Below are 16,022 nucleotides of genomic sequence, written 5' to 3' on the forward strand. Positions count from 1 at the left end.
TTCTTTAGAAGTATGTTGTTTTGTTTTCAAGTGTTTAAAGATTTTCCTGTTATCTTTCTGTTACTGATTTTTAGTTTGACGGCATTGTGAACAGGAAACATATTCTGTATGATTTAAATCCTTCTAAAATGTTGATGTTTGTTTTACAGCCCAGGATATTGTCTATCTTGGTTTATGTTCCATGGGCAATTGAAGAGACTACGTATTTCACTACTGTTGGATGGAGTTTTCTATAAATGCTAATTATATCCTTTTGATTCATGGTGTTGATGAGTTCCATATCGTTGCTGGTTTTCTGTCAAGTTGTTCTATGAATGGTTGAGAGAGGAGTGTCAAAGTCTTCCACTATAATTGTGGTTTTGTTTATTTCTCCTTTCAGTTATGCCATTTTTCACTTTACATATTTTGAAGCTTGGTTGTTTGTGCATACACATTTGCAGTTATTATCCTCTGGTGGTTTGAGCTTTTTATCATTATATATTGTCCCTTTTTGTTTTTAGTAATTTTTTGCTCTGAAATTTACCTTATCCAATTTTATTTTAGCTACTCCTGCTTCCTTTTGATTATTGTTTGCATGGTATATCTTTTTCACCCTTTTACTTTCAACTTACCTATGTCATTGAATTTGAAGTGAGTTTCTTGTAGACAGGATATAGTTAGGTAGTTTCATTTTTTGTTTTTTAAAAATCCACTCCGTCTTTGTTTTTTGATTATTTTATGTAGATCATTTATATTTAAGGTAATTCTTGATATGTTGGAGCTTAGGTATGCCGTTTTATCATTTGTTTTCTGTTTGATTCCTCTTGTTTTTGTTCATCTGTCTGTCTTGTTTTGCCTTTCTGTGGGTTAAACATTTTTTAGGATTCCATCTTGATTTACTTATGGTGTTTTGGAGAGATATACTCTCCAAATATATAATATCTGTAGTTGCTCTGAGTATTATAATATACATACACAGCATATCACATTCTACCGGTATCAACATTTTACCTCTTGAAGAGAAATATGAAAATCTCATTTCCATTTAGGTCTCTTTATTTTTCCCACTTTTAAATATTGTCTTTAGTATCAAATGGTGTTATAATTTTTGTTTCAAGCATCAAATATGACTTATAAAACTCATGAGAAAGATGGTCTATCATTTCTTACTCTTATTTATGCTTCCTGTTGTCATTTCATCCTTCCTAATGTTCCAAATTTCTTTCTTTTAGCATTTAATTTCTGTTTAAAGAGCAACTTTTTTTTTAATTGAGTTAATGATAGGTTACAATCTTGTGAAATTTCAGTAGTACATTAATGTTTGTCAGTCATGTTGTAGGTGCACGACTTCACCCTTTGTGCCCACCCCCCCACTCCACCTTTCCCCTGGTATCCACTAAACCGTTCTTAATCCATAATTTTAAATTCCTCATATGAGTGGAGTCATACACAGATTATCCTTCTCTCACTGGCTTATTTCACTTAACATAATTCCCTCAAGGTCCATCCATGTTATTGCAAATGGAATGATTTTGTTCTGTTTTACAGCTGAATAGTATTCCATTGTATATATGTACCACATCTTCTTTATCCATTCGTCTGTTGCTGGGCACTTAGGTTGCTTCCATGTCTTGGCTATTGTAAATAATGCTGCAATGAACATTGGGGTGCATAGGACTTTTGGGATTGCTGACTTCAAGCTCTTTGAATAAATACCAAGTAGTAGGATAGCTGGATCGTATGGTAGTTCTATTTTTAATTTTTTGAGGAATCTCCATACTGTTTTCCATAGTGGCTGCACCAGTTTGCATTCCCACCAGCAGTGTATGAGGGTTCCTTTTTCTCTGCAACCTCTCCAACATTTGTTACTATTAGTTTTAGATATTTTTGTCATTCTAATGGGTGTAAGGTGATATCTTAGTGTAGTTTTGATTTGCATTTCCCTAATGATCAGCGAAGATGAGCATCTTTTCATGTGCCTATTGGCCATCAGTATATCTTCTTTGGAGAAATGTCTGTTCATGTCTCCTGCCCATTTTCTGATCGGGTTGTTTGATTTTTTGTTGTTGAGTTGTGTGAGTTCTTCATATATTATGGATACTGAGCCTTTGTCGGATGTATGACTTGCAAATATTTTTTCCCAGTTAGTGGGTTGTTTTTTTGTTTCAATCCTGTTTTCATTTGCCTTGAAGAAGCTCTTTAGTCTGATGAAGTCCCATTTGTTTATTCTTTCTATTATTTCCCTTCTCTGAGAAGGCATGGTGTCCGAAAAGATCCTTTTAATACTGATGTCAAAGAGTGTACTGCCTATGTTTTCTTCCAGAAGCCTTATGGTTTCAGGTCTCACCTTTAGGTCTTTGATCCATTTTGAGTTTATTTTGGTGAATGGTGATAAAGAATGGTCAATTTTCATTCTTTTACATGTGGCTTTCCAGTTTTCCCAGCACCATTTGTTGAACAGACTTTCTTTTCTCCATTGTATGCCCTCAGCTCCTTTGTCAAAGATAAGCTGTCCAGAGATGTGTGGTTTTATTTCTGGGCTTTCAATTCTGTTCCATTGATCTGTGCACCTGTTTTTGTACCAGTACCATGCTGTTTTGATTACTGTAGCTTTGTAGTATGTTTTGAAGTCAGGGATTGTGATGCCTCCCGTTTTGTTCTTTTTTCTCAGGATTGCTTTAGAAATTCGGGGTCTTTTGTTGCCCCATATGAATTTTAGGATTCTTTGTTCTAATTCTGTAAAGAATGTCATTGGGATTCTGATTGGGATGGTGTTGAATCTGTAGATTGCTTTAGGTAGAACGGACATTTTAACTATGTTTATTCTTCCAATCCATGTACATGGAATGTCTTTCCATCTCCTTATGTCGTCATCCAATTCTCTCAGAAAGGCCTTGTAATTTTCATTATATAGGTCCTTCACTTCCTTAAATTTACCCCAAGGTATTTTATTCTTCTTGTTGCGATTGTGAATGGTATTGTGTTCTTGAGTTCTTTTTCTGTTGGTTCATTACTGGAGTATAGAAATGCTGATTTATGCAAATTGATTTTATATCCTGCAACTTTGCTGTAGTTGTTGATCACTTCTAACAGTTTTCCAACGGATTCTTTGGGGTTTTCTATATATAAGATCATGTCATCTGCAAACAGCAAGAGTTTCACTTCTTCCCTCCCTATCTGGATTCCTTTTTCTTGCCTGATTGCTCTGGCCAGGACCTCCAGTACTATGTTAAATAAGAGTGGTGATAGAGGGCATCCTTGTCTCATTCCTGTTTTTAGGGGGATGGAGTTCAGCTTTTGCCCATTGAGTATGATGTTGGCTATGGGTTTGTCATATATTGCCTTTATTATGTTGAGGTAGTTTCCTTCTATGCCCATTTTGTTCAGAGTTTTTATCATAAATGGCTATTGGATCTTGTCAAATGCCTTCTCTGCATCTATTGAGATGATCATGTCGTTTCTATTCCTCAGTTTGTTGATGTGGTGTATCACGTTGATTGATTTGCGGATGTTGAACCATCCCTGTGTCCCTGGTATGAATCCCACCTGATCATGATGTATGATCCTTTTGATGAATTGCTGAATTCTGGTTGCCAAAATTTTGTTTAGAATTTTTGCATCTATGTTCACCAGTGATTTTGGCCTGTAGTTCTCTTTTTTCATGGTGTCCTTGTCAGGTTTTGGTATCAGTGTGATGTTGGCCTCATAGAATGTGTTAGGAAGTGTTCCATCTTCCCTAATTTTTTAGAATAGCTTGAAAAGGATAGGTATTAAATCCTCTCTGAAAGTTTGGTAGAATTCCCCAGGAAAGCCATCTGGTCCTGGGGTTTTATTCTTTGCGATGTTTTTGATTGCTGTTTCAATCTCTTTCCTTGTGATTGGTCTGTTCAAATTGTCTGCCTCTTCTTGAGTGAGCTTTGGGAGATTGTAGGAGTCCAAGAATTTATCTATTTCCTCTAGGTTATCCATTCTGTTGGCATATAGTTTTTTGTAGTATTCTCTTATAATCTGTTGTATTTCTGCAGAGTCTGTTGTTATTTCTCCTTGCTCATTTCTGATTTTGTTTATTTGAGCTTTCTCCCTTTTTTTCTTTGTAAGTCTGGCTAGCGGTTTGTCAATTTTATTTATCGTCTCAAAAAACCAGCTCTTTGTCTCATTGGTCCTTTCTACTGCCTTTTTCGTTTCAATAGTATTTATTTCTGCTCTGATTTTTATTATTTCTCTCCTTCTGCTGACTTTGGGCTTCATTTGTTCTTTTTTCTCTAGTTCAGTTAGGTGTGCTTTAAGGTTGCTTATTTGGGATTTTTCTTGTTTGTTAAGATGTGCCTGTATTGCGATGAATTTTCCTCTCAATACAGCTTTTGCTGTATCCCATATGAGTTGGTATGGCATGCTATCATTTTCATTTGTTTCCAGGTATTTTTTTATTTCTTCTTTAATTTCTTCAATGATCCATTGCTTGTTCAGTAGTCTGTTGTTTAGTCTCCACATCTTTGTGCCTTTCTCAGCTTTTTTCTTGTAATTAATTTCTAGCCTTATAGCACTATGATCGGAGAAGATGCTTGTTATTATTTCAATTTTTTAAAATTTGTAGAGGCTTGCCTTGTTTCCCAACATATGGTCTATCCTTGAGAATGTTCCATGTGCACTTGAGAAGAATGTGTATTCAGCTCTTCCAGGGTGAAGTGATCTATATATGTCTATTAAGTCCAATTGTTTTAGTTTTTCATTTAGCTCCACTATTTCCTTGTTGATTTTCTGTCTGGATGATCTGTCAATTGATGTGAGTGGGGTGTTGAGGTCCCCTACTATTATTGTGTTGTTGTTAACATCTTCCTTTAGGTCTGTTAATAGTTGCTTTATGAATCTTGGTGCTCCTGTGTTGGGTGCATAGATATTTATAAGTGTTATTTCTTCTTGATGAAGTGTCCCTTTGATCATTATATATTGTCCCTCTGTGTCTCTCTTTACCTGTCTTATTTTGAAATCCACTTGTTCTGATATGAGAATTGCAACACCTGCCTTTTTTTCCTTGCTATTTGCTTGAAGTATTGTCCTCCACCCCTTCACCCTGAGTCTGTGTTTGTCCTTGGGGCTGAGGTGTGTTTCCTGGAGGCAACAAATTGTTGGATTGTGTTCTTTAATCCATTTTGCCACTCTGTGTCTTTTTATTGGAGAGTTCAATCCGTTCACATTGAGAGTGATTATTGATGCATGTGGACTTAATGCTGTCAATCTGTCGCTCATTATCTTGTTTTCCTGTGTTTCTTTTCCTGTTTGCTTTAAACTACCCATTTAATACTGCAATTTATTATGCTGGGTTTCTTAGATTTTTCCTTATTTATGATTTGTGACTCTGTTCTGTACTTTATTTTAGTGTCTACCTTGAAGTTTGTATTTAGAATCTCGTGTATAATATAGTCTATTCTCTGGTGGTCTCTTACTTACTTGACCAATACTGATTTAGACCCTTTGCTCTTCCCCTCCTAAATAGTTATTTTCATTTTTTATTCCAACTCGTCTTATTAATTTGTAGTTAGAGTGCTAAGATTGTCCTTGCTTTGGTAGTTTCCTTACCTTTACCCTAATGCTATAACTGAATAATTGCTATCCTGTTCTGGTTCTATCCATCGGTCTCCCTTTTTTCTTTTTTCAGGTATGACAGCCTTCTTGAGGATTTCTTGTAATGGAGGGCTTTTGGTTACAAATTCCCTTAACTTTTGTTTGTCTGGAAAAGATTTAATTTCTCCCTCATATCTGAAGGAAATTCTTGCTGAATAGAGTATTCCTGGCTGAAGATTTTTATCCTTTAAAGCTTTGAATATGTCACTCCATTCTCTCCTAGCTTGTAGGGTTTCTGTAGAGAAATCCACTGACAGTCTGATAGGGGCTCCTTTATAGGTTATTCTCTTTTATTTTCTTACTTCCCTGAGTATTTTTTCCTTATCTTTCCTTTTTGCCAATTTTACTACTATGTGCCGTGGGGTAGCTCTTTTTACATTGACAAATCTAGGAGATCTAAAACCCTCCTCTACACACATTTCTCCATCGATCCCTAGATTTGGGAAGTTCTCTTCAATAATTTCGTTAAGCACACTTTCTGCTCCATTTTCCTTTTCCATATTCTCGGGAATTCCTATGATCCTTATGTTCTTACTCCTCATTGAATCCATTATCTCTCAGAGATTTTCCTCATTTTTTTAAATTCTTAGTTCTCTTTCTTCCTCTGTCTGGAGCCATTCAGCCTGTCTATCTTTTTTTTTTTTTTAAAGATTATTTTATTCCTTTTTCTCCCCAAAGCCCCCTGTGTACATAGTTGTATATTCTTCGTTGTGGGTCCTTCTGGTTGTGGCATGTGGGATGCTGCCTCAGCGTGGATCAATGAGCGGTGCCATGTCCACGCCCAGGATTCGAACCAACGAAACACTGGGCTGCCTGCAGCAGAGCGCGTGAAATTAACCACTCGGCCACGGGGCCAGCCCCCAGCCTGTCTATCTTCAATTATGTTAATTTGCTCTTCTATGGTGTCCACACGGGCATTCAGGGAATCCATATTCTGTTTTATCTGGTCCACTGTTTTTCATCTCAAGTAATTCTGTTTGATTCTTCTTTATGATTTCAAACTCTTTTGTGAAGTAACTCCAGAACTCGGCTTGTTTCTCTATCTTTCTCTCTACCTCATTGAGTTTTTTTTATTATAGCTGCTCTGAACTCATTATCAGTTAGCTTACCTAATTCCAAGTCCTCAGGACTTAATTCTATGTTTTTATTGTTTTCCTTCTGGTCTGGGGCTTTTATAAATTGTTGGATGGTAGAGGAGCAGTTTTTTCGCATGGTGGTAGAATTCAGTTGCAGTTGCAGCCTGTCGCCACTAGATGGGGGTCGAGAGCCGCATGTTATGAGCTCTCTGCCTTGGGGCAAGATGGCTGTGCCCACTGGCTATGCTGGGGGGGAGGGGCTGTTACTCACATGCGCTGGTCTGGGTTCAGATCAGTTCTGTTCTCTGGTCTCCCAAGGCCCTTGGTTTATGGGGTCCCCGCGGACGGAAGCTTTCCCCCCATCAGCGGGTTTCCACTGAACCAGGGCAGGAGTCCTGGATGATCCCCTGGTGGCGCAGCCCCTCCCCCGCTCCTTCCCAACCCTTGCCGCAGCGATCCCAGACTCTAGGGTAGGGAGGATGTTCTCTCCTACCGTTTCAGCACCTCTGAGGCTGTAAGTAGGGTTTATGATCTCCGCCTTCTTGGTATTGTGGGTCTCTAACGAGCTGGCATTATGTTTATTTTCTGAAATTGAGTTCTTCCAATCTTTTGTTGTATTTTGGAGGGGAGAGAATCCCGGGTCAGCTCACCCCACCATTTTGCTCCGCCCCTTCCTCCCTTTGGCCAGTCTTTAAGAGTATGGCTGCTAGTGACAAATTCTTAAAAGTTTTCCTTCATCTGAGAATGTCCTTATTTCTCCCCCATTCATGAAGGATAGTTCCACTTGACATGGATTCTGCGCTGACAGTTCTTTCAGCACTTGAAAAATGTGCCACTTTATTCTGGCTTCCATGGTTTCAAATGATAAAGCCTGTTATTTAAAGTGGTGTTCTCCTATAGATAAGGTGTCATTTCTAGCTGCTTTCAAGATTTCTTTTGTCTTTAATGTCCAAACATTTAATTATGACGTGTCTTTCTTTGCATTTATCCAGTTTGGGTTTCACTCAACTTCTTGAATGTGTAGGTTTGTGTCTTTCCTCAAATTTGGGATGTTTTCAGCCTTTGTTTCTTTGAATACTGTTCCAGCCTTCCCCTCTCTTCTTCTGGAACTCCAATGATACAAAGTTGAATCTTTTGGCATTGTTCCACAGGTCTCTGAGGCTCTCTTCATTCTTTTTTTCAATCTATTTTCTCTGTTCAGACTGTGTAAATTCTATCTGCCCTCAAGTTCACTGATGCTATCCTCTGTCATCTCCATTCTGCTACTGAGTTCACACAACACCATTTAAAAAATCTCTGTTATTGTATTTTTCAGTTCTACAATTTTCATTAGGCTCTTTTCTATAACTTCTATTTCTTTGCTGAAATTTTCCATTTTTTTATTTGTTTCAAGACAATGATTGCTGACACATTTTAAGACGCCTGTTTTAAAATCATCTCAATTTTAATGTCAGCTGTCTTTTTTAGCTTAAGTTGTAATTTTCCTGGTTCTTAGTGTGACAGGTGATTTTCACTTGTATCCTGGACATTGTCTATTATGTCAGGAGACCCTGCATCCTATTTAAATATTTTAGTAGGCAGTCACCTTGTTTAGCTTTAGCACACAGGTCCTGGCCTCTCTTTGGGAATTGTGGGGCCAATGACAGTTTAGTTTTCAGAGGCTTTGCAATTTTGATCTTTTCTTGGCCAGAGAAGCCTCTTTGACCCACAGGCCTGAGACTCCCTTGGCTGGGTGCCTTTTGTGGTGAAACCCCTCTTGTCCATGCCATCTGGCCACCCCAGGGTCTTGGGTGGGGGAGGGAAGTCTTAGGCTTGTTGGGGCAACCATGATTCCCAGGCTGAGCTGCTTGCTGTGGCTGGGTCCCTCTTTCTGTTGCTGCCTGATCACTCTGATATCCCCCAGTGGGGGAGGGGAGTCTCAGACCTAGCAGGAAAGAACTTTCCCCCGGCCACTTGCTAGTGGGGCACTCATCTATCCCTCTTGCTGGTGGTGCCTGGCTTACCCAACAGTGTCAGATGGACCCCACTTGATCACAAGGAATGAGCATACCGGAGCTGCCTTCTGTTGCTAGGCTGGGAAAGGACAGGCCTGGGTCACCTTCTTCTATTGGTTATGGGATGTAAGATGCTCTGTTACTGTGTTGTTTCTCCAGACCTCTGAATCAGTTCTCCTTACTTTTTAGGGTTCTCCTTTGGTTGTCTTATGCATTATTTTGAGGATTTATAGTGATACTTAGTGGGGAGGAGCAGGGAGAACACAAGTCTATGCCATTTTGTCTGGACCGAATTTTCAGCCCCATTATTTTTACACTTATCACAGTTTTCTGAATTATTTCTGATACTGAATGATTTTCTTAAGTTGGAGATATCTAGCTGAGACATAATAACTTAGTAAAATTTGGATTGGTCCTCACATATATAACTTGTGTCTGCTTTATTATGAAAGTATTACTATCATCCCTGTTTTAAGGTGAAAGGGTAAGAAAAAGGGCCTGATGTCAGAATGAGGTTATAGCTGAATGCACCCACCACACAGGGATACTGTGAGCATTAAATAAATACAGATAATGCTTTGATCACCAGTGCATGCAGTCAACAAGTGACCAATAAATGTTACTGTTCCCTTTCTTCTACACAGCCCAATTTTTCCCTTAGTTGTTTAAAGTCTTTGTGGACAAAACAATCTGTCTTTTTTTCACCTTGTATTCCTAGGGTTTAGAACAGTACCTGGTAAGAAAGGTAAAACTGCCTGAATAGCATTTATATCATTTGTAATACCTCCAATCTCCGCTAGCCTTGTGCTTTCCCTCTTCAATTTTCTTTGACCTCCTTGTGATTCAGTTTCTTGCTTGAATTAGCTCATCCATGGCTTTCCTCCCTCTCTATTCATTTGCTGTGCCTTCATGCAGTAGCTTCTCTGTGTTTATGTATTTTGATGACTCTCTGCTTCTCAGACATCCCATTCTTGGGTAAAGATATAAAGTGTTTATTTTTCTCCTGAACATTTAAGGCAGTAACAATCAGAGCCCCTGTGACCTGTCAAAGAAGGAGTATTTCTTTATAGCATCCATTTTAATTGCTCAGAGTAATGGGCCGACCTCACAAATACAAGCTTTTAGGCAATTTATTCACTCCTCATAGCTGATAAAGAAGCTGCAAGGAGGAGTTCTAAATTTAATTCTGTAATTAAATCTAATTTAGATTCCACACTATAATCTAAAATCAAACCTAGATGAAAACAATTAGCATTTAAATCTTAATGTCTCCCAAGCCTGCATCTTATATTGCCATGTAATATCACACTCCAGAAAACACCTTTACTTTGCCTTAACAAATTAAATAGGTTAGAAAAACAGTTTGAACTACTGAAAAAAGTATCTGCACTTTGGCCCTGCATGATGAGAACACACACTGTACAAATTAAGGAACAATATACATCTAATACCATCCTCTGTGTATATTTCTTTGAGACTTCAAAACAAAATTTTCCAAATTACACTCCAGAGCCTTCTGCCAATTCTACCACACGTCTGACATTATGCAGAACTGAAGCTCAAGGAGTTAACTGTATTTTAAAGAAACCCAAAAACCAAAAACCAATATAAATGAAGGATTTATACTCACAGGCGACTCAGAAACAGAGTGGGACTCACACTTGGGGTAGACAGCACAGAACTCAAGAGTCCTCTTCCTTTCAGCAGGGAATTTAGCTTATGAGATATACTCATAACCAGAATAGATATTGAAGAAAGTTAACATTTTACTCAATTTTATTATTCACTTTTTTCTTTGTATTGAAATAAGTTTACAAAGACTTCCTCTCAAGTCATTAAAACATGACTAGGTAGGAAAAGATCAGTTAAACACTTATTACCATAATTTGGATGAAGATACATAATATTCTTAGGGTTTCTTTTCAGCAGACAAAATATACCATTGGTTCAAGGATACATTAGATCCTTTCAATTCAATGTCATGCCATGAAAAGTAGAAAAACACAAAGTGAGATAATTTATTGAATCCAATGTTTTTGGTAGATTAAGACTCTTGTTTTTAAAAGCAAAATTATCTTTGTATTTCTGTAAGATTTAGGGAGAAATTAACATCAGTGCAAGTGTGCATTGTCCAAATCTAATAAGTGACATTTCTCACGGGGGTCTTGCGGGTCTTCTCTGCTAAGTCAGAGAAAAGCATTTTTTCTGGACTAAGTATATATTTTTTAATCTCTTTGCAATGGTGGTTAAACCTCAATGAACTCTGAGAAGGCAAAGAGGCAGCAATCATGAGAAAGCAGTAATATTTAATAAGTTTATATGACCTGAGAAGTACTGATGTCTTGCTGTATGTCTGGGGTCAACTGGATACTCTGGTCAGAATGGTTCAAATTTAAATAAGAAAATCTTATACAATCAATTAAATTGAGTTTATGGTTCTTTTGATATGAGAATATAGACTATATCTGATTCTAGGAGCACAATGAAAACATAATGCCTATGAAAATGAAGACTTGTGTCTATAGCATGACTTGTTTGGGAAATGATGAGAAAAATATAAAAGAAAAAAACCCTCTTTTTCTAGAAAGACTGACTGTGGTCTATGACTAAAAGCTCAAAGTTTCAATTCAACATTAATTACCTTTTATGAAATTTCCAATGTGAAGCAGAAATTGGGCTCCTTAACTAAAACAATTCTACAAAGGGCAATATTGCTCTGGTGGGAGGATTAACTCTGCAGAATGGTATTTTATTTAATAGACAGCATGGACTTCATACATATCCACTATCAGTGCCTTGAAAACCAAACAACTTTAAAAGTTAGCAGCAGTTTCTGCAAGTACAAAAATACACATTTATTACATAACATATGGTAGTAAAATTTGTCAAGATATATTATACAAACTCAAAGCATTTTAGATAAAGCATCAGTCTAATATATTATAGATTGACCGAGTATGATAAAATGACATGTAGTCTATCTTCAAATCATACAATATAATACTTTACAGCAATATTAACAAACTATTCACATTAAGTATTACAGGAGTATCTAAGGGAATACAGAGAGTAGGAATGGTTATTGAAGAACCTCAGTATCTATTTCCTTCTATGCTTCAAACTGGGTGGATGATTTTCCACCCACCAATATTAAAGAAAAAAGGCTAGAACTATTATTTTGTTAAGTAGAAAAGCAACTTCTTTCAGAAAGACACTCCAAGCCTAAGAGCTTCATTCACATCTTACAGTTCTGACAGTAGTATGCCCTAAGGGTAGGGGGAATCCCTGTTGCCTTTATATATTATACCACAGAAGATGCATATGGATACTTAGGAGTCTAAATACAGGAGTGGTTGGTTATGAGGTGCAATCTACTTCACATCTGTGACTGAGATGGCCAGTGTCATGAAGGAGCTCTTTGGACACAGAGTTCTAAAGGTTAATTATAATGCTTAGGGCAAACAGGGTCATGTCCCCTAGAGGTAGGTAGCACCTATAGCTAATACTGAAAGGACTTCTTCTATCCTACAGAAAACATTATTATTTTTTCTATAACTTAAAAATGCAACCTTTAGGACAACAGGGAAAGAACATTTGACGTGAAAGTTTCCTGGTGTTTAAAAAAAAACAAATTAGGAATAAGCTAGTTTGTGGGAGAAAGGTCCTTTTGATGGTGGACTAAAGAGACCAAATGGGTTCTAGGCAATTTCTCATAAGCAAGTAGTTAAAATGAGGGAAGATGCACATCCATTCCTGATGTTATCCCTTCAGACTAGCTGGCAAGCCCTAATAATCCAAGGAGATAATCAAGAGACGTACTAGTGTAACTTTAAGGCAAGAGAGAAGAGAAATGTCCACGGATATGAAATAAACCAATGGGGTATTAACCATCTGTAAACCATGAATCACTTGGGACAAACGTATGTAAAAATTCCCGGAGGTAAGACAATCCAAAGCCAATGACTGAAAAGAAGGCCTGACAGCCACTTTGGCAGGTGTTCTATTCTGTGACTCTTTATAACCTGCCAACCTCTAAATTGCTCTCTCAACTGCCAAAAGAAAATCAAAAAAGGGATGACTTACCAGGAATTTTTTCTGGCTGACTGATCTAAGGGCAGGGCTGCAGAAAAACATTTCAGCAAAGAGGAGCCATGCTTGATCACGTGTTGGCAAGAGCATTTGTGTCATAGAGAAAGGACTATTGCTGCAGCCTTTCCCTCTACACCAACACAGGGAATGCTGTCAGAAGCTCACCTTCTAATAGGAAAGGTTGTGTTTCTGAAGAATGTTCCTAGCACAGGCACCTTTGGAAAGGACACTGAAATGAGCAACCATTTCCTTCTTTCTCCTCACAGCTCTGTTTCCTGGAGGCTTTGCAGAACAATGCAACACTAAAGGAGAACAAATAAACGAACGTAACCAACAAAGAAACTATGACATCATGGTACCCACGGCTCTTGAATCATCCTAGTTTTCTCCAGTCTAGCAGCATCAATGGGTTGGTTCCTGGAAGGATCCTGTGAGGGCATGTGACTGCAAGACATCACAGAAATGGCCACTGGCTGGGATTCAGGGAAACGTTTCACATGATTTCCTTCATTCCTGGACCTGCTTTTCTTCTTGATGCTTTGCTTAGGGGAATTTTTCTTGTCTACTTATTAAAAACATTCCACGGAATGTGGATGGTTTCTCTGCACCTTTCCTCTCTCTCCACAGTCCTTGTTCCTCACTTATGACATCCTGGCCTTCTCAGGATACTAATCTCACATAAGGCTTGATTCCTCTATGGAAGATGTTTCCTCTAGCCCTGTGCTAGTATCTCTAAAAACACATGACAGGACCAGTCTCACGCTCTAATAAGGAAAAAATAGGGAAAAGCCTCCTTAGGTGACGAAAGTTTGTAGTCTAACCTTTTTGCCAAATAGTCTCAATAAAGAGAATTCTTTTGTTGTCCTAAGTATTAGCGATGATTACCCTTATGCTACCCATCCCAAGTATTTTATACAAAGGGGTCATAATAATTATTGTCTTTATGTCATTATTAGCCCAGTTTCTGTTCTTGTAGACATCAGATTCTTATTGTGATTAAATGTCTTTGGTTAAATGTCTGTCCCCAACATCGCAAACCACTGTAGGCCCTGAATCTGGGCTGGTCACATCATCCACAGTCAAAGAGCTGGGTGAGGATTGTTCACAAGGCCGAGCACCAGGAGAGCACTGCCCACTTATCTCTCCTTCCTCGTGTGACTGTGTACAAAGCTTGAGTCTGTCTTCCACTAGGATGAATGGAGAGCAACAGTGTTTCTCTGAGTCCTGGCTGGGTTGAGAATTATACCGCTGGGCTGTTTGCACAGCTCCAAGTCCTTTAGCTGCCCTTAGGGGCACGTCTTTCTGTCTCTCTTGCAGTGAGTTGGCTTCTGGAACACCAGAAGCATGTGGAGGTACCTCCATGGGTCCTTGTAGAGATCCTGTTTTCTTTTCCTCTGGTCTGTATGCCTTTGCCTTCTTTTTCAGGGACCAATTTTTCAAACTGGCCACACCATTTCTCAACCATGTGCTGGGGTGAAGAGTTACAGAATGCATTTGTGAATGCCACTCTACAGTGTCCTTTTTTGTATAAGCCAGGTGGCTGCTGGCCTGCCCTGATGAAGGACCAGGCATTCCAGAAATGAGGCTGGAACTGCTAAAGTCAGAAGAAAGCTCTTCCTGTTTTCTTTGAGCTTGAAAAGTGCAATCTATGGGAGAGGAAGTTTCAGTGGGTGTAAACACAGAGTGTTCTGAAATCTGAGAAAAAGCACTGTCCTGGGAGCTCACTGATGAGCCAGATGGGGAAGTGCCTGGGGAGGACAAGCTGGAATAGCTAGTCCTCGGGCAGATGTTTAATCTCGGGGGTAAAATCTTCTCAGTGTTTTGGTTTGTGGCACTACTTTTGCCCACCTCAATCCCCATGACCAAACTCTGATTAATAAGCTTTTGCCCCTCCATTTGCAAAGACTTGTGCCGCTTAAGATAATCTTCCTCTCCATGCAAGAGACTGGATTCATAGCTGGTTTTATGTTGTTTCTTTGAATAAAACCCCCTGAGATACGTCAGTTTGCAGTGCTGGTCATCAATGCTGGGCTCTGAGCAGCGCCGGTGCCTCCTTGAACTCTTGAGAGCATCTGCTGTGTGTGGCGGGGAGTAGCCAGATGCATCTGCTTCAAAGGGCTGGCTCCTGGGATGATCATGTGAGGACATGTGACTACAGGATGCCACAGAAATGGCCACTGGCTTGGATTTAGGGAAAAGTTTCACATGATTTCCTTCATTACCAGATATGCCTTTCTTCTTAACATTTTTATTAGTGGCATTTTTCTTGATATCAGTGCCTGTGACTAAACTCTTTTTAAAACATGTCTTACCCTCTTCCTGGAGGGGTTGATTCTGCTTCAGATAGTCCTCGTCCTTTTGCGAGAGAATTGCATCACAGCTGGACTTGCGCAGCTTCTTCTGATAAAACTCCCTGAGATAGGAAAGCTTTGAATCTAGATAGTCAATGCTGGGCTCCGAGCAGCGCCGGTGTCGCCTCAGGCTTTTCGGAGCATCTGCTGCAGCTGTGGACAGGTAGCTGGGTGTGCTCATGGCAGATGGGGCCCTGGCATGATCCTGCAGTCGGCCCTTTGTGTACATTACTGTAATGTTCACTGGCTTGGATTCAAGAGGCCGTTCCATTTGAACGTCTTCATCTTTAGAATGGTCTAAATCAAAGTCACTGAGGGTTAAAAGGCCTTCTACCTCAGGCTGGTCGAGATCATAATCACTGAGGGTTAACACAGAGTCCATGCTTCTGCTACCTTGACCAAGTTTCTTTACCAAGTCACTACAAGGAGCATCAACATCCTCATTTAGCTCATTTTCCAAGCTGTCATAGGAAGAGTCATTCAGTTGGAAGCAAGAGATATCTGTCAAAAAAATCAAACCATGGTTAACATTTCTACCTGCTACAAATACACGTTGCCTTGAAGACAACAACTATGGTGCTTAGTTTAATCCTCTTTTCATGTAGATTGCTCAAATTCCTACTTTCACGAAAGAAAGGATCTTTCACAATCTTCCCAATTAGTGCAGAATAAAAAAAAATTGTTGGCGTATAGTAGATTTATCTCAGTTCCTGAAGAAATGGGCTTTCCTTAAGGAAGATTTCCTCAAAGTTATGAGGACATGTCATAATACCAAGAAATGGCAAAAAGTATAAAGGAATTATTGCCAGGTGTACCAAGGTTCTGAATAAGACTCTACCTTTAACATGGATCGCAGGCAGGTACACATAATTAACTCTAGTCTCAGGGAAACCATTTTCTAACCCTATCAA

At 38.9% G+C, this 16,022-nt stretch overlaps 1 protein-coding gene and 1 long non-coding RNA gene across 4 annotated transcripts in view; one reads left to right on the plus strand and one right to left on the minus strand.

Annotated features, from left to right (window-relative positions):
• LOC124251714 (uncharacterized) overlaps window positions 1–13,145 on the plus strand; it is a 53,164-nt gene extending 40,019 nt beyond the window's left edge. The window contains exon 3 of the long non-coding RNA XR_006891845.1: window positions 13,027–13,145. This is a non-coding gene — a long non-coding RNA (uncharacterized LOC124251714). The remainder of the gene's footprint in view (window positions 1–13,026) is intronic.
• ARHGAP20 (Rho GTPase activating protein 20) overlaps window positions 11,395–16,022 on the minus strand; it is a 116,053-nt gene continuing 111,425 nt past the window's right edge. For all 3 annotated transcript variants that reach the window (XM_046684523.1, XM_046684522.1, XM_046684524.1), the window contains one exon: window positions 11,395–15,612. In XM_046684523.1, the coding sequence (XP_046540479.1) occupies window positions 13,757–15,612 (1,856 nt within the window). In that variant the 3' untranslated portion in view covers window positions 11,395–13,756. The remainder of the gene's footprint in view (window positions 15,613–16,022) is intronic.

This window comes from Equus quagga, chromosome 14, assembly GCF_021613505.1.
Source record: "Equus quagga isolate Etosha38 chromosome 14, UCLA_HA_Equagga_1.0, whole genome shotgun sequence".
NCBI classification, from domain to species: domain Eukaryota; kingdom Metazoa; phylum Chordata; class Mammalia; order Perissodactyla; family Equidae; genus Equus; species Equus quagga.